This window comes from Ailuropoda melanoleuca, chromosome X (genome assembly GCF_002007445.2).
Source record: "Ailuropoda melanoleuca isolate Jingjing chromosome X, ASM200744v2, whole genome shotgun sequence".
Classification (NCBI taxonomy): Eukaryota; Metazoa; Chordata; class Mammalia; order Carnivora; family Ursidae; genus Ailuropoda; species Ailuropoda melanoleuca.
Window position 1 is genome coordinate 95,814,376 of NC_048238.1, and position 24,939 is coordinate 95,839,314.

At 47.4% G+C, this 24,939-nt stretch overlaps 1 protein-coding gene across 1 annotated transcript in view; it reads right to left on the minus strand.

The window, feature by feature from the left end:
- Positions 1-2,210: 2,210 nt before the first annotated feature.
- GPC3 (glypican 3) overlaps positions 2,211-24,939 on the minus strand; it is a 404,167-nt gene continuing 381,438 nt past the window's right edge. The window contains exon 8 of the mRNA XM_002918749.4: positions 2,211-2,735. Within this exon, the coding sequence (XP_002918795.1) occupies positions 2,566-2,735 (170 nt within the window). The 3' untranslated portion in view covers positions 2,211-2,565. The remainder of the gene's footprint in view (positions 2,736-24,939) is intronic.

Consider the following 24,939-nt stretch of genomic DNA (forward strand, 5'->3'; position numbering starts at 1 on the left):
AAGTGAAAAGACCGGCTCTTGGGTGAAATAAAACGTCAATAAAAGATGGCGGAGTGTCCATGGTTTGTAACGGGGTATGTTTATCCATTTTTATCCCAACCATTTAGCTGAAGCCAGCAGGCCATGCGTATTCCAGAAGACGTGTCTTCTGCCCCTACCACTCAGCCTTGATGGACCCAAGCTGGCAGACAGCGTACCAAGACATCAGACACACTGGCTGGCTTGGGCCATGTTCTTCACTGAAGTATGTCAAATATGACCCCAGGCTGGAGAAGTCCTGAGAAGCATATGGGAACAGCACATACGTGACCCAGCACCGGGCAAGACAATGATGCTACAAGGAGCCTAGGCCTCTTGTCCTGACTCTCCACTTTACCAGCGGGAGCCTGCTTGAGATTCTTTCTCTCTCTCTCCTTCTGCCCCTCCACCTCCCTTTTGAAAAATAAAATAATAAAATAAAATCTAAAAAATAAATACATAAAAAAACCCAAAAGCTGATGATAATCCCTTTCACCTTCCAGAGAGGAAGAACGGACTTTAGAACAGTCCTCTCCTGCCTGCAGGCATAAAACCTGGTCTTGGAACCACAAATTATTTTTGCCACATTAAATAAAAACCTTCCTGCAGAATGACAGGGACAATTATTAGGCGAGAAGTCGGCTCTAGCTCTTTCTTCTGGCCCCTGTGTTGTTGTAATATCGCCCTCCTGGGCCCGGGAGCAAACCTGCCCAGTATTTAGGTTTCCTGAATCCAAGAACAAAGATGTGTACAAATCCCATTCAAACACAGGGATAATGATGGTTTGAAAAACAAAGATAATTCCCTTTCCAGTCTTACCAACCGCTACAAATCACTGAAATCATATTAACAAATACAACTGATTGTAGTCTTAAATGAAAGCAATGGAAGGAAACGCTAAGCCAAACATTTCCAATTTGTGTTTGTGAGAATTTCTGCAGAGGATGAAAATAAATATTGGAGCCCTGCGGTCCGCAGGAGACCCTACCAGAAGCGTGTTGGTGACAGCAGGAGCGGGGAACGATAAGTTGTGAGAAATGACACCTCCCACATCCCACATGGTGACCTCTGGCCATTGGACAGAAATTGGAGATCCTGGCTGGGACCACCTTCTAGAATCAAAGGGGACTCTCCGGTTCCTTCCTTGACCTTTGTTCGCATTCCTTCACAGTGGCTCACCCTCTCTTTCTCATACTCATTCAGCCTCTCCTGTCCTTGCCTCAGGTAGGAGTGGAGTTCCTGCTCATTGGAAAGAATTAATAACGTTTCTGTTGACCTGACCTGGCCAAGGAGCCATATGCTAGGCATTGTAACAGCAGCAAGTTGGTTATTCCTGAAGCTCTTTGGCAGCAGCACGTCCAGGTATCAGCACTGGCGCCATGATGGTTTGTGATGTTGCATCTGTAAGACCCAGATTTCTGTGGGAACACCAGCTGACAGTCGACAAAGAGCTGGTATGGCGTGTTGGTGCCAGACTGTCCGCTCTGGGAGAATGGGGATCAAATCTGTTTGGATTTCTCCTGCCTCCAGCGTCTGGTACAGTACCTGACATGCAACAGGTACACAAAACCTTGTTGCCGAGGAAACAAGTGTTGGATAAACTCACCCGTAGCCAAGAGTGAATGTGGTCACTTCCTAGAAATCATGGCTTTCCCGATGCCCACCTTTGTGGCCTGACCCAGGGCGACTGCTGGCCCTGCCATGGGCATGTCCCTGGAGAAGGGTGACAGACGACAAGCCCAAGACAGTAGCAGAGAAGCTTGGGAGTTAGTTCTTTGCACAATTACTCTTTCTGGCCCACATCTCTGGGTTGGGGGAAGGAAGGATGGTAATCACGTGATTGCACATGACCCACATGGATGGTTTCTCTTTGGGTGAAGTGTTTTCAGCAAAGAGAAATTTGTAAAGACAGACAGGTAAGATTTTTGGGATACCTTTTGTTCATTGGCAAGAATGGTCTAACTCAAGATTTCCACGGGAAATTATGCACTGGCAGGGTCTTGGGGGGGGCTTTGACTGGGGCTCGGGGCCAGGACTGATACCCCACCAACAGGTTGGCAGGGGGGTAGGGTTGAAGGACCTCATTGATGCCTGATGGGATTTTTCCCCACACTGAACAGAAAGCTAGGCAAGGGGGAGGAAAAGCACTGTGTGGTCATCATAAACGAGGGCTTACAAAAAAAGACCCAATGCACATTTATTTGAACATTTATTTTTTTTTCCAAAGAAATCCATGCAAAGGGAAAGAGAGAAAGAGAGAAAGAAAGAGAGACATGGTAACCATGTTCTAGCAACAAAACATAGGAAAATACTTTGGCACAACTTGAGTTTTTTTCTTTGCAAAAAGACCATCTACACTACCACTAATATTTACCTTCCTCAAAGACGCCATTGATTTTCGAAAACACAACACATGGCTGGTCTTCTAAATAACGGCTGGAGGAGGTATACAAGATAAAAAAATAGAGAAAAATAAGAAGGTGGCTCCCTTTAGAGAGGGAGGCCACAGGGTGCCGCCGGGCAGCACGGCCGCCACGCACTGGGAAGTCAGTGCACCAGCAGGAAGAAGCCCGCCACAGAGATGGCCAAGCTGGTAAGAACCTTCAGCGGGGAGTGGCCGTTCCCCAGGTTATGGGAGGCAGCTATCTCGTTGTCCTTCTGGTTCACGGGCTGCTTGCTTCCAGGCACGTCATCCACATCCAGATCATAAGCCAGCTCTGCCGAAAGAAAAGAAGCATTTGAAATTGGGGTGACTCCCCGGCACTGGGTGTCTGCCAGTCACGGCTCAAGCGTTGGTCTGGACTGCCGGGGTGCCCCGGCTTCCGTGGAAAGGAAGGCCACCGGCTGAGGAGGAGCCAGGGCTGTGTGTGTGTGGGGGGGTGGACCCCCCCAAGCCAGAGGAAGGAGATGGCCCAAGGGGCTCCTTCCCAAGGTCGCACCAACTGGCAGAGGCTGGCTACTCCCCTTGGCCCTTAGGCTCCCCCCACCCACACCCTAGGGGGCAGGTGGGAAGCTCTGCGCCATGTCCCCCGAGGCAAGGCTGTGTTTGAAGCTCCCTTTCCTCAGATCTCACTGGTATTGGGACACACACTCTGTGTGTGCCTTTGTGTGGCTGTGTGTCCGTGGGCAAGGGATGTTGTGGACCCCCAGTGTGCCTCTCCCGGGCCCTGCGCTGCGCAGACTTTCTCCTGGAAACCTCGCTTGAATTAGAGTCAGGATAGGATAGTTTGCCGTTGAAAGTTGTGTTATTTTTCCCAAATACTTCTTCTTTGATTTATGTCGTCTTTTCACACCACCCCCCGCTTAAACACACACGCACAGAGCAAAATCGATCTAATGCATAGCATTTAAACTGCTACGAAGCAAAGACCAAGAAGAGGCCGATGGGTAAGGGTTTTCCTTCTTTGACCACCCACCACTTATGACATATGTTCATGGTTCTGAAAAGAAATTGGGGTGTTGGCACTGGCCTAACACGAACGTCTCTCCGAAGGCAAGTCTGAATAGATGGTGGTTTGTCAGGAAATGCAAGATGGCCAGCCCTGGCCCAGAGGTCAGCTTCCTTCAGCTTTGTTTTTCCAGATTTAGAACTCGGATCGACTCCCTTGCCTTTTCTAGACTCAGTCGCCAATGTTTCTATTTCAATAGCTTGGGAAGGCGGTGTGATGTGAGTGCCCTCACCAGCCAACTGTCCTGCGGCCAGTGGAGCCGGAAGGATCCCTCAGGGACACTGAGATACAGGGCAACAGGCACAGAGGAATGACTGGGATTCTACAGAGGGGAGGAAGGAAGGGGAAGGAAGGGCTCCTCTTACAAGGGATGAAACACTCAGTAAGTCACAGGAAGAAAGTGTGAGGACTCAGCTGGCCCAGGACACACGCAGGGCAGGGCCCGGGACCAGGGCTGCTCCAAGGCTGGCAATGGTTACAGCAGGCAGCAAGGTCAAGGTGATCAAAGCCAGGGGGATCACACAACGCTCCTTTTCCAAAAGGGCTACCATAGTTTCCACTTCCCCAGCAATGACGAGGGAACCAAATGTACTGGGCCTCAACTGGAAAAAGATATCGTATCCAGCATAAGGTGATATATCAAGGTTTCTTAAATTGCACATATTTGATTACTATACAGATCACCTTTTTCTCAGTTTTAGTTGACTAATTACATTTCTTAATCATGACAGTTCATATCCTTTGCCTTTGTATCTGATGGGTATTAAGGTTTTTCCTCTTAATCTGAATATATATGTTATTGATTCCTTTGTCATATTAAATACAATGCTTCTATTTTGTGGTTAACTACAATTAGTTTCCGTTGCTGTACAAAGAAATCATGTCCTACCTTTTAATACATATGAGTCTGACTACATTTAGCTTCTCTAAAGCTGAGAAAGTTCTCCCGGAGTGCCAAGAAGAATTCAAATCAAATTTTCCAGAGAACCCTCTTACCCAGGGAAAAGTGACTCGGCCAACTCTAGTCTGGATTCCCTCTTCCCATAAGATAAATACACACAAAGAAAAGAAAAAGAAGAGGAGGACAAAGAGCTGCGCTCTATTCGGAAGTCAGACCTCTTTCTTGGGAAGGTGAACTATTCGCAGCGCACAAGCGAAGGCCGGGGTCAGCACAGGCTCAGGTCACGATCGGATTTCACCAAAGTTGAGAACACATATGGCTCTAGCTGTTGAAAGCCCAGCCTTGAGTTGCAAGGCAACTTCTCAACTTAAATGCAGAGGAGTATTTTTAGGGTTGACCTGAACGAGCGAACTCTTAGCCTTGCCTTCGGATTCCTTTTCCGGATATTCCCCTTGCCCAACGTCAGGATGCAACAACATCTATTCATGTTACCACTCAGCCCCTGTGCTATTTATCTTGCTCTTCAAATAATCCGCGAACACTGGACTGCTTCGTGTACTAGAGCAGTAACTGCTAAGCCCAGAAGTTTCGAATCTCCTTTGCCACCAAAGACATCGTTTGTTATTTCTATCTCTTGGGCCCAATGTTTTGGAATTATAAAAATGACAACCAGTTCCCGAGTCCTCATTGTGGGCCAGGCACTGTGCTAAGCTATTTATATACATTATCTCATTTAATTCAACCTTCTCAACAATGTTGCCAGGTAGGCATTATAATTCCCATTTTACTGACAAGGAAGCTCCAAATCAGATTCCTTTTTTGGCCCATATTTACACAACTGGTGACAGAGGGGCTGTTCGAACGCAGGTCCAACTCTGGGCCTCACATGAAGCTATACCATCTCTTGAACAATTTTGTATATCATAAACTGTAGTGATTAAGTAGTAATGGATTTTTTCCTTGAAAAAAAAAGCCACCTTGATTTGTAAAATATATATTGCCAAAGAGAACTCAAGAGCATGAGAAAAGTCAATGTTTCCACGTAAAAGTGATCACATACTTGACTGAGTAGCCTTATTAAGCTTTGTGAAATTCTGAAAAGAGCTCTGGGTTTGGGGACTGAAAATGGAAATTATGTCCCTTCCATTTCCCTGAAGAAATCAGCAGTAGGCCACCATCATGGAGATTAGAGACAAAGGGGACAGCTTAGCATGACAATGAAACATTATGGGAGACAGAGGAAATAGGGTTTTGGTCAAAGATAAATGTGGCTATATTCCTGGACAGGGAAAATACAACCCATTTTAATTCAACAAACTTAATGGTAGCCTACAATGTCCCAAGCGTTGATCTAGAAGGCTGGAGAAAGACTTAATGCCTGCCTTCAGGAATCCCACACTCTGACAAGGAAAACAGACCAACAGAGAAACCAACTAGACACTTGGCAGAAGGTAGTAAGGGCTCAGATAAAGGCACAAGCAAAACACCGCAGGGAGAAAAAAATTGCAAACAGAAGAATCTGAGAAGAGAAACAACTGGGATATGATCGACACCATGAAGGATGGGTGGGACCACGGCAGAATAGAAGGAGATGCTTGTTCATTTCAGGCAGGGGGCTCAGCTTGAGCAAAACCATCAGTCTCAGAGGGTGTAGGCAGCGCATGCTCAGTAGAAACAAGCAGCCTCTATGATGGGAGGGAACCTAGGGTGTGTGTTGCATGGTGGGTGATGAGAGGTAAAGCAGGAAGGACAAATAAGGGCCAAATCATGGTGGATTGGAAATGCTAAGACTTTACTCTGTGGGCAATAGGGAGCCACTGAAGGTTTTTAAGTAAGAAACTCACACAACCTGACTGGTGTTTTTTAGAAAGATCTTTGTTAACAGTTTGGAGGACAGCCCTAAGTGGGAGAGACTTGTCAGACATCTTGTCTTAGAAAAAAAACAAGAAGCCTGTGGGAACAGTATCTAGGGATCAGCCAGTAGTAAATATAATTTAAAAAAAAAACCTACAAAGGAGCTAAATCTACACCAAATCAAAACTTTTTCATTTTGCTACAAACCAAATCTATTATGGGAATCATCTTAAACCATTCTCTTTGAAGTCATTCATATTTTTGTGTTTATCAGTGACTTTCCAGAACATATCTTTGCTGTATTAGGTACATACTGTAAAATGCACATAAATTGTTTGTTGATTGTCAGTGAGAACCATTCGGGCCAGCAAGGAGATTTTCACATTGGAACACTCATCACGGAGGTATTTTTATCTTATGTACAATGAGTTGGCATGAAGGTAGGTATCTTGAAAGGATATCATGGAAGTGCATGTAATCCAACCTAATGAAGGCCATTTCCTTCGAGTACCGATGGACACACCAACGGACACACTGATGGCACATATCGAGGCCATATTTCTGGATCAGATCGTACCCGTTCGAGCAGACATGGCAAGAACAAGAACCCTGGCCGAATCTCTTGCTCTTTTGGATGCACAGAGGCAAAAAAAAGTCTTTTTTTTTTTTTAAGTAAGCTCTACACCCGACGTGGGGCTCAAACTCACAGCCTAGAGATCAAGAGCTGCACATCCCACCAGCTAAGCCAGCCAGCTGCTCCTAGATAATCCCTTTAAAGTAATCATCAGTCATCAAGGTCTGCACTTTGTGTTGAAAAGTTTTCCTGAGGGGTGACTTGGTGGATCCCTCGGTTAAGCGTCTGCCTTCAGCTCAGGTCATGGTCCCAGGGTCCTGAGATCGAGCCCCGCGTCAGGCTCCCTGCTCAGCCGGGAGTCTGCTTCGCCCTCTCCCTCTGTGTGTGCTCTCTCTCTCTCTAGCACTCTCTCTCTCAATAAATAAATAAAATCTTTGAAAAAAATTTAAAAAAAGAAAAGCTTTTCTGAGTTGGGCAAAGCACTGTGTGGGGAACCCTCCAGCCTTAGTTATCCAGAGTGGCCTAGGTGAGCTCCCAGGGAAGGCTGTCCCATCCTCAGAGTCTGGAGCCCTTGGGCTCCAGGCCCGGTTCAGCCACTGTCTGACTATTTCACCTTGGGCAAGTCATTTCCCTCTACTCTGGACTTCCGTCATTCCATCTGCTCCAATCAGGGCATTGGGCCAGAAGAACTCTGCGTGTCCTTCCAGTGTGAGTTCTTTCAGATTCCCAGGCTCTTGGGGCCCAGGGAGGGACACAGTGTGCTGCCGGCTGCAGTCTTCCCTCCACTCACAGCAGCCCAGGGGCCGTCCCCTGCAGGACCCCCTAGAAACAAGGGCGGCAATCAACTGCTTCTCTTGGACTGTTCATCAGCTACCGAATTCTGACTCCTCTGTCTTCTTGAGCTGATCTAATCTCAGATAAGAGACGCTGGCATTAAATAAATCGGTGCGGGACTGTTTGGCTTTTCTTGAAATCCTGGCAGAATAACTTGCCCCAAGGCCCATGCACACGGAGTTTGGGGGAGAAGTTGCCGGACCCAGGGCACATCAAGAGGGCGGACACAGGCAGCCAGGGAGGGTCTGCCAGCCAGCGAGACGAGCCCGAGGGCCCTTCCAAAGCTGCTGGGGTCTTGGGTGCATAATAGGGATGCAGATGCAGGCCCTCCTATGGGGGGGGGCATCAGGAAGGTGGTGCGTGGCCAGGGGGGGCCTCGCCCGCACCAGCAGGCAGACCTCGCAGGCTAGCCTGAAAGGAGAGCTGGTAGCAGGGGAGAGAATGTTGCTCTTGAGCCAAGCACGGGGGTTTCTTCCCTGCTACGCCTGTGCCGGCAGATGGCTCCGATCCGGCCTGAATATAGAAACAGAGCAATACTGCTGGCCCTGCGGTCCGCGTTTGCTGGGCACAGTTGGCTCCCAAGACATAGGAAATCTGTGAAACACGAAATATGTGAAACCTTCAGTGCGTTGCTTGGCAGACCCCAGAGGCTGAAAGCGGGAAATCTCTGGAGGAATCGTGTGCCTTGCGCCACTGCTCACTCTGTTGCCCGGTCCCACAGACGCCCTCGGGCGCTGCCATTCACGCCGGAGTCCCACACAGATCTCGGGTTCTGTGCCCACCCCGTCCACACCACCCTCCGTCCACACCACCCTCCGCCTGCCACTTCAACCCCTGCTCCTTTGTGAACTTTCAGGTGTGAAATGACTCCTTGGACTTGAAAGCAGAAGAGAATGACTTTGCTAATGACCCTGGCATCTCTGGGAGTCTAGATTTTCTTCTTCATAGATCAGACGGGAGGAAGCTGGCACCCTCGGGGCCTCTGGGTTTTAATTGCTCTAGTGGGACTCCTTTCAGAACGGGCCCATTTCACAACGTGCTTTCTTGACAAACAAGGGAGCTGCCGATTTTGCAGCCTGTAAATTCTGGGAAGAACCCGCCGGCCTCTCCCAGAAGACGGCTGGACAATGAGATGCCCACTTCATTTCCTACAGCCAATTCCAGCCTGAAAGCCTCCTCTGGGCTGGTGAACAACCGCAGCGGTTTCCCCAGTAGTATGGGCACGGCCTCTCCTCTTAGAGGCCTGTGTGGTTCAGGCCGGGGTATGTGCCTCTTCAGCTCACACTGCAGGGGGCCGTGGGTGCAGAAAACCGGGGTATGCTTCTTCCTCAACATACGGGAGAGCGCACCCCATTTTATACAAAATATGCAAGGCTGTATGATGGAGGAGAAATGTGCTCTTTGCAGGCTCGTTTAAGACTTCATACAGCAGCTCATGTTCACGAGGACCTTCAGGCTATGTCCCAGACCCTCAGAAGCCTCACTGACGTACGGGGTCCTCGGGTAGGAAGCTCTTAAAAGCACTGGTAGGATACTTGGGTCATCTGGGCTTTGTACGCTACTCAACACTGGACATTCTGACTCACATGTTCCTCATTAATGACTTAAGCTAGGCTTTTCTATGACAACGGCCTTGTCGAGAGGAGAGCACCACAGTAACTGCCCTTACCTGGGGCTCTGACAAAAGTGGCAGGGTGCCTGGGTGGCCCAGTCGGTTAAACGTCTGACTTCAGCTTGGGTTGTGAGCCTGGGGTCCTGGGATTGAGCCCCATGTGGGGCTCCCTGCTCAGCAGGGCGTCTGCTTCTCCCTCGCCCTCTGCCCCACCCCTTCCCCCACTGTGCTCTCTCTCTGAAATAAATAAATCTTAAAAAAAGAAAACTTGGGGCACCTGGGTGGCTCAGTCATTGTCTGCCTTCAGCTCAGGGCATGATCCCGGCATTCTGGGATCGAGCCCCACATTGGGCTCCTCCACTGGGGGCCTGCTTCTTCCTCTCCCACTCCCCTGCTGTGTTCCCTCTCTCGCTGGCTGTCTCTCTCTCTCTGTCAAATAAATAAATAAAATCTTTAAAAAAAAAAAAAGAAAACTTAAAAACAAAATGGTTTCCAGGGGATTTGACTGCGGCTAATGCTTCACTACTGCATTTAGGCATTAAGAAAGAAACAAGCAAAAATATCACTTAATCCCTTTGGAAAGTAAAGCATTTTACTATAGAATCTTATTATAACGTGGGCCACTACTCTACTTTTTTAGGTACATCATGAGTCAAGTCATATTCCCAGAAACAGAACAACTGTGTCCTAGAAACCCCGGCAGCATGAGTTGGTGGTGTGGGCACCGGCCCTCCTCCACCGGCCCCAGAATTATCACCACCTTCCGCAGGAGTGTCCCGACTCCTCTCGTGTCTACAGATCCTTCTCACCCAGGCTGCCGGACAGCTCCAGGGCAATCACGCCTCATCACAGCCTTCCCTGCCCACAGGAGAAATACCTCACCCCGCGGGACAGAGACACTGTTTGGCAAGCGCCAGGGGGGAGGATTTTTGAAGAGAATAGGCTTAGAGAAGGCAAGGGAAGAGAACATTGTAGAGCGGGGAGGACTAGCAGGGTCCAGTGCTTATGGAGAGGTCGAGCAACGTAAGGAACCGAGAAGTGGCCCGAGAGTGTCAACTAGATAGTGATAGACCGTTGGGAGAAGTTCAGTAGGGCACTCGGGTGAAGAAACAGACAGTGTTGGGTGGAGGGGGCAGTGGGAGCTGATATGGGTTCATGGAGTCCTGATCAGCCTTTGGAGAAGCTTGAGAGTAAGCGAAACGAAGCACTGTCACCCTCACTGTGCCCTGGAGACCGCGTCCCAATACTTCACTAGTCTGTACAACCAAGCCGCGCGAGAAGGTGCGTCCAGAAAGCCGGCTCGAGACAGCCTTTGGAAATGCTGTATTCCTGTGATCCTTGATGCACTGACAACCTCCACTAGACCCTCTGAGACTTGTATACCGATGTTCATAGCCAACGACTCGCAACGGCCAAAGGGCGGAAGCAAGGCAGTGTTCATCAGTGCACGCGCGGGTAAGCACGACGCGGTACATTGACACGATGCACTATTATCGGGCCACAGAAGGGGACACAGGACGATACATGCCACAGCATGGCTAAAGCTTGAAAACATGATGCTCAGTGAAAGACGCCACGCACAACCTACCACACAGAATATGACTCCATTATAGGAAAGGGGCAGAATGGGCGAATTTTGGAAATAGTGGTCATGGTGCCGTAACATGTTGAATGTAATTGATGTTACCGAATTGTCCACTTAATGGTGTAAATGGCGGGGTTTATGTTATATATATTTTCCCACGATTAAAAAAAAACCTATAGAAACCAAACGATAATGGCATCTGGGGCAAGTCCCAGCTCCTAAAGGGAGTGCACTGCTATGCTGGTATTTCCCTTTGCAGAGGGCTGTGAGAAAGTACCCCATACCGAAGCATCCACCCCCACACGGCTCTCCGTCCGGCGCTTTGAAAGTCAAGTTGTCCAAAAGAATTAAAACGAATGGCTACTTAGACACTAGCCTAGAATTGCAGATGCAACTCCTCAGTGGGGAATGGCCGAAGAGGGCACTTTACGGCAAGGGTTTTAATCGGAGGCTAGCTATATTAATTTTTACCCAAGCTCGGGAACTTACATTTATTTTTGTGATTCACACAAATGATGCTAAGCTGAAACCATATTTAAAAAAAATCAATGAACGGATACACTCTGTCTTCATTTCTTTAACAAACTGAATGGTTTAGATTCGCGGAGCTCTGCTTATAATATAAATTTCAGGCATGACGCCGCTACAGAGGTATGTGTCAGTGGGCTTTGAGGATACAGAAGGAAAACACAAAATGTCACTTATTGTAGCCAAATCCAATTGCTGGTGAGGTGTCAGGAGAGTGGGGGAGGGGCCTTGTAGTCCCTCGGAGCCCAGGCTCCAAGACCCTCAATGAAAAGCACCATGATGGCATTTGGGGCAAGGTTTTATATATACTTGGATGGGAAAACACAATGTGTGCTAATCTTCCATTTTTAATAAGCCATGGTGGATCTTACAAAACACATACCCGAGAATTAAAATGTTTGCAATGTCCTGGCCATAGTCAACAGCAGAGAAAATTATTAGTACACTAGCCAGTGGGTCCAAATGGCTCGAGTCCCTGAAAACACTCAGCCCGGCTGTGAGAACATTGCAGGCCAGAAATCAACAGCAGGCAGGTGTCCTCATAAATGAAAGATGAAAAAAAAAAAAAAGCTCCTTAAGTTGTTCCATCTGAATTTCTTCCTTAAAAACTCTCCAATTGTGAAATGCCTCCATCATCATCAGTGGGATTTGGGGAATTGTGATTACTTTCCCCTCGGTTTACTTGGAAGAACACATTGTCATACTGGCTCCATCTTCCTACCTTCCCATCTTCGAGTCGGGGTTGTCAGTAAGTAGCCCTTCTCACATTCACCCAGGCACTCTCGGCCATTTCTCGCTTTTCTTCACCCCTCTCACCTCCCAACCCCCCTGTGGTCCTCAGCGTCCCAGCTGAATAAGAGACCCACTGCTCTCCAATGGCCCACCACGGTCCAGGAGGCAGGACTCTTCTAGTCTGTGACAGCAGGAACAAGACAACGTTCTCTTCCTAAATCATATCTGTCTCTTTCTCAAAATCCTTTGATGGCTCCCTACTGGATATGGGATCAAGTCCTATTTCCTTAGCACTCATGAGCTTCTCCTCATCTTGTCTTGCTTTCTAGTTTCGACTGCCCACCTAATTCTCCAAGTACAATATACTGGAATCATACCATTGCATTCATCATTTGCTGGAAAAGGCAAATTCTTGGAAGTTCCCATGCCTTTCTCCATGCTGTTCCCGCAGCCTGGGATGGTCTTACATGATGCCTCTTCCAGGAAGCCTTCCCATCTCGCCCCAGCCAAAATTAATCCCTTCCTTCCCTCTCTGGCTTTTCATTGGATTGTTCTTCTAGCATAGCATTCATCTCCATCTGTCTCATAGGAGAGTTATTTCTACGTTCCTGTCCTCAGCTGGACTACGAGCCCCATCACAGTAAGAAACGAGTCTTCCTCATCCCCGTGGCCGCCGCCCAGAACCTGGCTAGCACAGGCGCTTACAGACATGCTTCTTCTTCTTTTTTTTTTTTTAAAGATTTTATTTATTTATTCGACAGAGATAGAGACAGCCAGTGAGAGAGGGAACACAAGCAGGGGGAGTGGGAGAGGAAGAAGCAGGCTCATAGCGGAGGAGCCTGATGTGGGGCTCGAGCCCATAATGCCGGGATCACGCCCTGAGCCGAAGGCAGACGCTTAACCGCTGTGCCACCCAGGCGCCCCTACAGACCTGCTTCTTGACTGGCTGACTGAACAAACACATTATCCTCAGTCTCGGGAGAGCGTAGGCAGGTGCAGGGCCACTCCCTACGCAGACACCCTTCCCAAAGAGTCTCTCCTCCTGACCTGATGATTTCCTTAGGGCAAAGAGTCCCGCGGAGCTGTGGTGAAGACAAAACAAAGGCAGGGCGGGCGGTGGGGCCGCCCAGGCAGCAAATGGCAGGGCCCCGACCCCGACCTGTAGATTCCGAAGCCCTGCTGACAACAGCCAGTTCTCGTTACCCCAGCATCGGTTCCCTGCGCTCGGGGTGCATGGGATCTACACAGATTATTTTCTCATTCCCTTTGGCTGCCTGGAACTTGATGCCTTGCTATGTAAGCAGCTGACACAAGCCGGCATTCCGCGGGCCGTGCTGGGCAGGAAACAGGTTTTCTGGTGAGCCGGTTCCATTGATTTCTTTCTTACTCGGAAACTTCACCATAGGGTTCCCATACCTTTGACCCTGGCCTCTGCCTTGCCACCTACCCGTCCCTGGGCCACACCCTGCCCTTTACCTCATGGTGGGGGGGCACTGCTGGTGATTGAAATATCAGCGCCTGGTGTGTGACATCAAAATACAGCTTTGTTCGCGAAGTCCCTTGTTTGGCTGTGATAGGACAAGACAATGAGCCCTCCGTCCCCACACCGATGCAGGCCGGCGCCCTCTCCCCTTGCAGAGCTCTGAAGGATGGCTGCCAGCAAAAGACACTGCTTTCACCTAAAAGTTCTGTGTTTTCATTTTCCCCCTTTTCCACTTCTCTTCACTCCTTTTTTTCTTCCCGTTGCTCTTTAAACTCATTTCCTGTGTCCAATTATTATTCTCTCCTCTTCTGTCTAGTCTGTGCTCTACTAAGCATTCTCTCTGGTCTCCACTGTGATGTTCTCCATATCCTCAGGCAAGGGGCAAGGCTGGAATCCTCTGGTGGATTTTGAATCTTAAAGATGCTTTTCTGTTCCTTCCCACTTCGAATTGAAACCTCTCACCAGGGTTCTATTTGTTTTAGAAGTGGTTCTAGTATCCCACCCCCACCCCCACCCCTGCACCTGCCCATGCCCCCTCTGTAATGTCCCTTCTCTCTCCATCTCAGATTCTTCTCAGTCCATTGCCATGCCATTTTATTTTTATTTTAAGTCATCTCTATACCCAGTGTGGGGCTCGAACCCACGGCCCCAAGATCAAGAATCACACGCTCCACCGACTGAGCCGGTTGGGCGCCCGCCATATCAGTGTAGTCACTATTTCATGACCTTGTCTTTCTCTTAAGGGGAAAATGATTTGGACGCAAATAAAGAACATTGTAATAATTTGTGCAATCTGAAAACTGCATAGGTTGCCCCTAAACAGTGAGCTCTATCTCTGGAGGTGGTCCCGAAGAGTGTGGACAGCCATCAGTGGCAATATCGGTAAAGGGGTCTAAATAGGATGAGGGTGAAGGTAAATAGCATCTGATGATCCTTCCAGCCCTGAGATTCCAGGATTTCATTCTGGTCTTTAAAGGTCTCGTGGCAGGGGTGAAGGGTGAAGGGCCCGGGTTCAAGTGACCTTTGCATTCCTCCCTTTGACACAGATACTGTGTGCCGAGAATCTAAAGAGACTGCTTTGGAGCCTCTCTCAAAGAAAGGGATGGTGTCTTTTGGAGACCACGGTGGGCTTAGAGAGGAGGGCTTTAAGTTTGCCAAGGAGTTATCAACCAAGACATCATTTTAAGGGAGTAACTCCAGACCTGCCTAAAGTGGGAAGAGAGAACCACATGGTCTGTCCAGCTTACGAAGGTAGGGGCTAAGCCTCAGAAATAATGTAAACATTTCTCAGGTAAACTGGAATGTACAGATACAGTATGGGATGGTCCGTAGAGGACACTGCCTACACAGAAGATGGGGCAACGAACCCAGCAACTGTTTACGCGGAATCTTCTCCCTACCAATATTAAACAATTCGTAGTAATTCGCAGGGGGTAGACATCTTGCTCAACGCAGCCACATGATGGTTCACTCAGGATCCACAGGAAGAAGAGAAGAGGCAAATGGAGAAAATTCATTTTGGGAACATGGTTAGGACCTAAGTTGGAAGGACCCAAGGGGAAGGCAACGGAGGAGAAAAAGCTGGATGATCCTCATACAAATAGCTCCGTGGGCCTTAGAACAATGTAGGCAAGTCCAGAGGGCGGCCAGGAAAGGTAAAAAGATGCCAAGTGGCTCAAACCCGCAGCTATGCAGATGTAAGAAGGAAAAGGGAAAATTCTACTACGAAGGGTGGCAGCCAGATCACTACGCAGGAGTAGAGAAAGCAGCAGGAAGATATTAAACCAAAATAAAAAGAAGATGCACCTAGCAAGAAATGAGTACTTTAATGAAGTAGAGCCAAGGGCAGCCCCGGTTCCTTATAACGAAGAAGGGGGCAAGAATTTGGGGTATTGGCTTTATTTATCTACGGGATACATCAAATGTGCCCATCAACCAAGACAAATGCATCTCATTATTGGCCAAGTGAAATGAAGAAGGAAAGCATCTGAGAAGAACAAGGTGTGAGCATAATAGAGGCATGGAAGGTGAACATGGGTGGAACAGGGGAGGAGGATTAAGGAGGGCACCTGCCATGATGAGCCCTGAGTAAGTGTGGAAGTGTCGAATCGCCCTGTTGTACACCCGTATTACCCTGGATGTTAACTATATTGGAAGTAAAATCAAGACTTAAAAAAAAAAAAAAAGGAAAATGAATGAGGGCACATCAGAGTGAACAGATCTTGCATGGCCAGTAAAGAAGCCATGTTTAAACACATCAAAATGCAATCAACAGCAACAACAAAAGATGGAAATTGGGGCCTTAGAGCCTGGCACCCTAAACTTCTTCAGGAAACATATGCTAAAAAAATAATGGAAATAAACACAATAGCTCCTCTGCAATTATCCCAAGGAAAACAAGGAATAGGGTGGTAATATTCATTGCTTGGTGAAAAGCAAATCAAATGCAAAGTGGTTTCTGATACTGCAAGAAGTTGGGAGAGAATCAGGATGTGGCATCAGCAGTTTCTTGCGTGATTCCTGTCATTTTAGCTTATGGGGGCTTTCCCAGACAGTTCGGAAGAAGAGATTAGACTGGAAAGTTCCCCTTGGAGTCACAGCCTGCCCCACACTAAATTCCCATGCATTTTTCCCCCCCACATTTTTACTTTTTCAACAACTTTATTTTTTATTTATATTTATTTATTTACTTATTTTTTTTAAAGATTTTTATTTATACACTTGAGAGAGACAGAGCACAAGCAGGGGGAGAGGCAGAGGGAGAGGGAAAAGCAGACTCCCTGCTGAGCTGGGAGCCGGACATGGGGCTTGATTCCAGGATCCGGACATCAAGACATGAGCTGAAGGCAGACCCTTAACCATCTGGGTCATCCAGGTGCACCTGTCTTTAATATTTAAAAAAAAACATTTTATTTATTTATTTGAGACAGAGAGATACAGAGAGAGAACATGAGCAGGGGGAGAGGCAGAAGCAGTCTCCCTGACGAGCTGGGAGCCCTACCTGGGGTTCGATCCTAGGACCTGGAGATCTGAGCCACCAGGGCATCCCTTTCAACAACTTTATTGAGGTATGATTTAAATATCATACCATTCACCCATTTCAAGTACATTTCCAGTGTACAACTCAATGATTTTCAGTGAATTTAGCGGTAAAGGGGTCAATGCCCTGTCATCATAATTCAATTTCTGGGCATTTTCATTAGTCCAATACCCAATAAGATCCCTCATGCCAATGTACAGTTGAACCTTCAATGGAGTCTTTTTGCTTTTTCCTTTGAGCTCTCCTGCAGCATACAGTACTGCTGGTCACTCTGTTTTGAAGCTTGGCCTCCCTTTAGTTCCGGTCGCTGCTCCCTTCAGTCGCTCCTTTACCTCTCCAGACCATCAGATTCCTCTGGGAATCCCTCAAGCTGTTTTTCTTAAAGCTGGGTGTTCTCTAATCTCTTCCTCGACCCTCCACTCTTCCCACTTTATAAGTCTTCCTGAATGTTCTCTTGAGTGCCCCTGGTTTTAGCTCTCACTGAGGAGGATTCCCAAATCTCTCTCTTTCTCAGACGTCCCCCTGGGGATCTAACTGCTCCCGGGCCATTTCCACCTGGACGGCTCTCGGGCGACTCAGACCCAACAAGCCACAAACAATGCGGCATTTCTAGTCCCTTAAGTGCCCCCTCTCCTGCCCCTTCCCTGTCTGGTTTGGTGCTTGCCTCTTAACGGCCACCCAGTTGCCCAAGCCTGAAACTTGCAGGACTCCCTAATAGCTCCTACTTTTTCACGCTGCGGGTCTAATTAATGAACGCATCGGGTAAATTCTGTGTCCTTACTATTTTTGTGAATGCCTCTCCTTTCCACTGCATTGGGATTGCTTAGATTATGCTCTCATTATCTCTTACCTGGACTAGCAGCCTCCCTGTTTTGTCCTCATGCAAACTATCCTCCACACAGTTGATAGGGTCCTTTTATTTTGTTAATTTTTAAACTACTCAACACATGAATGCATTCTTGAAGCTAAAGGTTCAAACAACACCTGAGTATACAGAGCAACAAAGAAAGCCCCCCCTCTCCACTCCCCCCCCACAACTCCACGGGGGTAATGACTGGTAAATAAAGAAATACTGGTACTTTCTATGCATATGCATATGCTACAATCTCTCCGAAATCTTTGTATATTAATACACATAGAACGGCCCCATTCTTTTAATCACTGCAAGAAATTCCATAGTATGAATATCACCATTAGCTCTTTCCCCACTGAGAGGCATTCCTTTTGCGCCTCTTCCTTCCAAGCCCAAACAACACTGCAGTGAACATCCTCCAGACACGCACTTTCGGATGCATGGCGTATTTCTAGGAGGTCTATTGCTAGGATAAAGCTGGCATGCAGGAACGGAGGCTGCCTGGGAGCTGGCTTGCAGGACAGTAGGACAGAAGGTGGGAAAGGTTGGCTGGAGAAGATTTGAGAGAAAGGAGATTAATGTATTCTTTTTTTCTTAAAAAGATGATGTAGAGACTATCAAGACATAGGATGGTATTAGGAAATCTTCGGGGAAAAATCATCTTAGAATGTTATCACCCGAATGCAACAGCTATTAAAAAAAAAACCGATTCATTTAAAACAAACTATGCCATTCCAAATCTGGCTGGGCACGAGGGCCATAACGACAAACTGGAAGTTCAGTGACTCACTGCTGAATGTGAGTTGGCAAGAGCGTGTGTTCATCTTTAAAACCAGTATTATGCTAAACTACAGAGACTGGATTGTGGAGCACATCCTCGTACATGAAGTTCCCTACGGTCCTTGGTTATACCCATCTTGCTGATGTTTTTCATTTTTATTTTCCGATTTTAGGTGGATGTTGAGAAAACTTCTCAGAGAAGGGAATCCTAAGCATTAAGGGGTAGAAAATAGGCCTTTTGACGAAGTGCTAAAGGAAAGATAATTGTCTGGTGACATGTGATTCACTTCCAAGAGTGGTGACATTTCTAACCTGAGATCCAGGTGGGCCGAGAATTTTTAAGGCCGGTAATAAGTTCATTGCTCACCTGGCCAGCCCACAACTGCCTAAGCAACAAAGCAACCACGTAAAGGGAAAATCAAAATGAGCAAACTGTAATTAGGTATGCAATGTCACTAGAGAAAGCAATTTGCTAAAGGGATTAGCACAATTAAAGGTGCGTTCTCCTTAAATAGAGATTGTTTTCTTCAATCCATTTGTCCCAATCAGGTCTCCCCGTGTCCTGCAGAAATTCTGTTGTCTGTTTCATTTCTCTGCTGAGAGATGAGAGGAAGTCAATCGTCAATCGAGCTTCTCCAGCCGCTGTGATTTCCTCCCAAATGGAAGATGTAGTAACAGAGGGCCATAGGGACAGATTACAGTGTAGGTCGCCCAGAAGAGAAATCCAAAGGCCCCTTTCGACTAACAAGGTAAATTAATCCCCAAATCTTTCTCCTTTTCATTAAGCCTAAGACCAAGTTTAGGAGGCCTCCTTTTCAGCTTGGTTTTTGTTGGTTTCACCTTTCTCACGCCCCAGCCGCCAGGTGGGCAGGCGGGTGGACAGGCGGACAGGCAGCAAGCACTCAGAGGGTGCGGGGCCTGGACCACAGACTCCAGCAGCGTTCCTCACCGGCCAGTCTCCCTCTGCCTCCTCCCTTCACCCCACTTTGCTCTCTTTCCTCTATCGCTTCCTTCCGTGAGAACTCTTCAAACCCTTGCCATTTCCAGGGTCACTTTGGGGGGGAAATAGCGTTGAAATAACTTTGAAATGGATCCGATTCTGGGTCCTCGTCTTTGTTACTACTACCCGAGTCCTTCTACAACAGTTTGGTTTAACTGTGTTCTCACTAGTAAGGCCTGGAAGCAGATGGGTGGTGGAGATGGCCGCCATGGAGGATGGGAGGGTCTGGGTTGAGCCTGGTGGGGCCAATGTCATGAATTAATGAAACACTTGGCAAGTGCTAGAACATTTATTGATGTCCTGGGCGCCGGCAGGCCAGGGGAGACAGGAGAAGACACCGAGCCTGCCCTCGCGAAGCTCTCCGTGCTGTCAGGAGGATGGTTGTACCAAGAAAAGTTGGATCCAGGTTGGAATGGGAGGAGAGAGGAGCACCCCAAGACAGGCACGAACCAAGCGTGGGGGCAACTCTGAGCGAGGGGGGAGCCCGTTGAGGGTTGTGAGAAGGGGAATCCGGGGAAGCCGGATCCACAGCCCTTTACTGCTGGGCCTCTAAGCAGAGAACCCTGTTAACCACTACCAGAGTCCTACTACTTTTCAAGTGCATTAAGAGGCTTAATATGACTTACAAACCTTCCCGGGCTCCGCAAGCATGGTATTTTTGTTGTTCGAGAAAACCAGGACGATTAGACCCTTCTCAGAAGAATCGTTGCTCAGGAACCCAAGTAAACCTTCACATGGCCCCCAAACCCCCTTTTTATGTCAACCCTCCCACGCTCCATCTGTCTGTCTGCCTGTCTCTCATCTTTATTTTTTGGTGACCCGAAGTGTTCAGGGAAGGATCCTGTGCTTTGGTCCTACTCAGTGACTGACAGGAAATCCAAGTCAGTCCCCCGGGGGCCTGCCGTGCAGAAGGTGTGGGTCCCCAGCCCTGCCCCCTTACCTGCGGGTTCGGGGTCACAGCGCAGCGCTGGGGCAACTGCCACCGCCCGCCTGGCCGGTGTTCGGTGTATCTGAGCAGGGGCGCGGTGGGGTGCAGCTGCTCTTCCCTGAAACCCTAAACCCTTTCGAGCACTCAGCAATCTTTCTACTTTCTCAGCTTGCGAGGCTCTGAAGATTTCCCTCTGTACATTTTTCCAGCATGATGTGAGATGCCGGTTCATCAAGAGAGATTTAGGAGAATGTCTTTTAAATGTAGACTCCTTTAAAACGGAGTTCCTTTTCCCCTGGGGTTTTTGCCATTAACTATCTGTCAGTTTATTTGCACATTTTATGAACTGCTGAGTGAATGTATTCCCACTTAAAAACAGACAGACAAACTCGGATGGGTTACTTTGCCAGTCCCGATAATTGAAATGAACACAATTAGGAGCCAGGCAGAGATAGTCAAAGAGGTCAGATGCCATGAGATAAGAAAGTGACAAATCCTGTGTCTCGTACCCTCATTCCCGCTTAAAGAAAGATACGAGAATTTACTTTGACAACGTCGGACGGGTCTGACTGAGGAAGTAAAGACATACACTACTTTCCAAAGAGTTTTTCACTGAGAGGCACTACTGGGCTAGCCACGATCGCCCTTCACCTCCCCACCCCCCATCGCCTATTCTAAAATACCCACTCACCTTGGGTGAGAAGCCCGTCCAGTCCGGGTACTGTGGTTATGGGAAGGTTTTATCTGGTAGCTTGGTAAACAGAGGCTATCAGCTTGAATTACTGAAATTAGCAAGGCTAATGCCATGTCACTATTCAAAACTCTGCCAATTTGGAATTTCTTAATGGCCTCAGGAGAGGGAGTCTTTCTACATCCTACAATCTCTCTCCATTCTTACCTAAATTCCTTCTCATAGATGTTATGAATGGCCTGTTTTGTAGCCAACACAAACTTTGTCCAGTAAAATAATGTAAGGAACTCAGAATGAAAAGAGATTAGCTGTTCCTGGCTCCTGTGATTTTAAAGCAGAAATAACTTTGGCTTCTACTGATTCATAGACAAAGCTTGAAATGCAAAGCATGCTCAACTCTAGATTCAGCATGAAAAGGACCTTAAAATATGCCCAAGTGCAAGTAATGGACTTATTAAAGGGAAGAAAAGAACTACTTTCACACACTCCCAAGCTCTTTAGTTCTGTCATATCAGTAATCTTGCTTAAGAATTTCATTCTATTTATATTTCTTCTCCCTTGAAATATCCGCAGGACTCATATGGCATCAAATATTGAAGCTTGTAAGACATTAATTTCTTTATGCTAATTAGGGGGAAGGCATGTAAAGTGGACGAGGGCTAGAACTTGGAGCCCTTGCAATGATTTCAATAGGAATTAAAAATCAGTTCTGTGGTTTTAATTGAACACCTGATCATTTGTCATCACAGATATTTGGGGAAGCCTAGTTCAAGTGTCTTCTTTGGACTATTTTTGGCAGTGTTCCAGAACACGTACATTTCCCATTAGGGAATTCGGTTTATATTTGATGACAGGACTCATATGGCATCAAATACTGAAGCTTGTAAGACCTTAGCCTGGGAGGTTTTCGAGCCACAGTCCATAAAGCACAGAGCTCTAAAATATACACACGCACCCACACAGCGGCTTTCTGTTTCAACTTTAAGAGAACTCAAAAAGAATGAAAATCGTGCCTGAAAAACTTCAGGGCATCTTGGTCTATTTGTGGGAAATTGAACAGGCACAGGAGTCACGAGAACCTTTCTAAGCAGCATTCAAGTGAGGAGAGAGCCTGGTTCAGATCCCCGCAGAGGTAGCAGGTTCTGGTCTCGATTTTCCCAAGAATAAATTCGCCCATGCCCGTGCCTCAGTCAGAGCCACCATGCGAATGTTAGGATCTCGAAAAGGCAGTGTGAGCGACTGAGTGTCCCAGGTTCCTAACCCTCTTTCTCCCACCTCCATCGGACCTGCCAGCTACGTGACCAGAGTCCTTTAGATCCGAGCTTGTGTTTGCTAATCTGCAAAATGGGCACAATATCACTGCCTTCACGGACTGTAGAGGGAATTAAGAGATACTGCACACGTCCCAGTTGGTGGACCAAAGAGAGGGAAATGGTTGGGAACAGGGAGAAAGAAAAAGGATAATGAAATCTGTCTCGGTCTCTGAGGAGGAGTAGGGGAGAATTATGCAAGGCTGAGTTTGGGTGTATTTAAACTTTGTTTAGGAACCAATAAATGAAGCCGGGCTACAAGATTCCAAAACCCGTGGGGGTAGAAAAAAAAGGCAAGCTGGCAATCTAACGCTATGGACACAAGACCAAAGAGCTGTTTCATTGGATTCAACTTTCTTTTTTAGAAAGTCAGTCTGACTGATTTGTGTCTAGATTGACTGAGTTTGAATATGTACAGTTATCTGTACTTAGCATGAAAAACTTTAAAAACATTCTTGCAGGGGCGCCTGGGTGGCGCAGTCGGTTGGTCATCCGACTCTTGGTTTTGGCTCAGGTTGTGATCTCGGGGTTGTGAGATCGAGCCCCGTGTTAGGCTCCACGCTCAGTGCGGAGTCCGCTTGAATCTCTCTCTCCTTCTCCCTCTGCTCCTCCCCCCGACGCTTGCTCTCTCTCCTTCTCTGGAATAAATAAATCTTTAAAAAACACATTCTTGGGGTGCCTGGGTGGCTCAGTTGGCTAAACGTCTGCCTTCAGCTCAGGTCATGATCCCAGGATCATGATCCCAGGGTCCTGGGATCGAACCCCGCATCAGGCTCCCTGCTCAATGGGGAGCCTGCTTCTCCCTCTCCCTCTGCAGCTTCCCCCTGCTTGTGCTCGCTCTCTGTCAAATAAATAAATACAATCTTTTTAAAAAAATAAAAATGAACATTCTTGCAAATTCTGCTCGAATGAGAAAATAAAGAACGAGTTACAGGTCATAGTTAAAACTAAAGATATGAAATTTTTTTTCAAAGTTTATTCATCTAAATCATCTCTAAACCCATGTGGGGCTCAAACTCACAACCCTGAGATTAAGACTCGCACGCTCTACATACTGGGCAAGCCAGGTGCCCCCAAAACAAAATGTTTTCCTGTTTTCCAGGAAGTATTTTAAAATGCAGATTCTAGATTTTCAGATATAAATCAAGTCGTCACTCCTTACAGCTTCATTACTGATAAAAGATGACAGCTAGCACTTCAGGTGTTTTTGAAATAACAAAGTTCAAATACTTGTGTTTTCTTTTTGAGGCAGTTCAGTGTCTTTGGCTCTTCATTTTCTGACAAAATTTCCCTAAATTTGATTCCTCCACAGCCAGGAACCCAGGTCCAGGCATCAGGGACTACTTTATTCAGCCACACTCAACCCAACTTCCTATTTCCACTGTGTATGTACCCAGACCATTTCTACAGATGAGGTGTTCCTCTGCCCCGGCCCTCTGTCGAGGTAGGAGTAGGGCTCTGGCTAACCATTTCCCACTCCCAGGCTGCTTCTAGAAGTACTTTGGACAAGAGTGTGCTGGAGAGATTAGGCCAACTCCAAATTATAGATTCACAAACTAGGAGAGCAACTGAGATGAGAGGGATGACAGGATCAAGTCTGGGATTTGGGCCTACCCTCCAGTGACCTGCCACTGTTAGTTCGGTTTGGGCCCATTTATCAACCTTGAACTCTCCTATCAGCCCATCAGCTTCTTAGGAGAGATGGGTCCACCACAGAAGTGACCAGGATCTATACGCACCAAGAAATTTGATAGCCTCATTGTTGTTAATGCTTCTATCTGGGGCAAAAGTGTGTCTTTTGAGAAGTTGAGAAGTTGAGAAGACAAGTGTGTCTTTGCTCCTGTCTTCATCTGACTCACCCTGTAGCCCTTCCTCATCCTCTGAGGAGACTGGATGACTTCATGCTATCTCGTAGCTGATTGGGGCAACCTTCCTGGGCTGGCACTGCCCGATCAGTCCCCACTTCTCTCAACATGGCGCTCCCACTCATCAAAGCCCTGGGTTTTGTTTAAGTGGCGACAGACAGTCATGGGCAAATCAGAGAATCTCATCCCTTTCCAGGGCTTCATATCATATCGTGCACACTCTAGGAGTACAAAATAGACCTGAGAGGAAAGTAGCATGTTCAGTGATAAAAGTCCTGGACCGGGAGCCAGGAGACAGAGCTGCCAATACTGGCTCTACTCTGTCTCAACGCTGATTTTGGGCAAGTTACATAACTTCTCTGAGCCCTAGTTACCTCGCCTGTCAAACAGGGTTGCTGTGAGGAGACGCAGTGTCTGGCATACAGTAGGTGCCTAATAAATTTAAGCATTCCGTGAAAAGGTGGACAGGGATGGAAGATTCCCAACCTCCCTAGGCCCTCAAGGTGTAAAAGGCCTTTCAAAATTATATGTACTTGATTGTGCATGTCAGTGGCCTCAAGCTATAGGGAACTTTAAGTCTGGTACGGATTTTCATCTTTCTAAACTAATAATTTACAAACGCTTTTTCCTCTCGGTGCTTTGCTTGGCAGATCCACTACAAATACACTAGTAACAAACCACAAGAAGAATAGAAGATGAACAATCAATAGAACCACTGGGAAAATATCAGGCAGATGCTGATGTCGCCTTTTTAAACAAATATGTTGCTGCAGATGGTTTATATCCTTTCCATTAAACTGTGGGATTTCACATGTATGGGAGGTGCTAGGCAAAGATGCAGAAACCGTCCCATCTTTAATACCTCGGTATAGTATAGTCAGGCTTTCCAACACCCAGCGCCC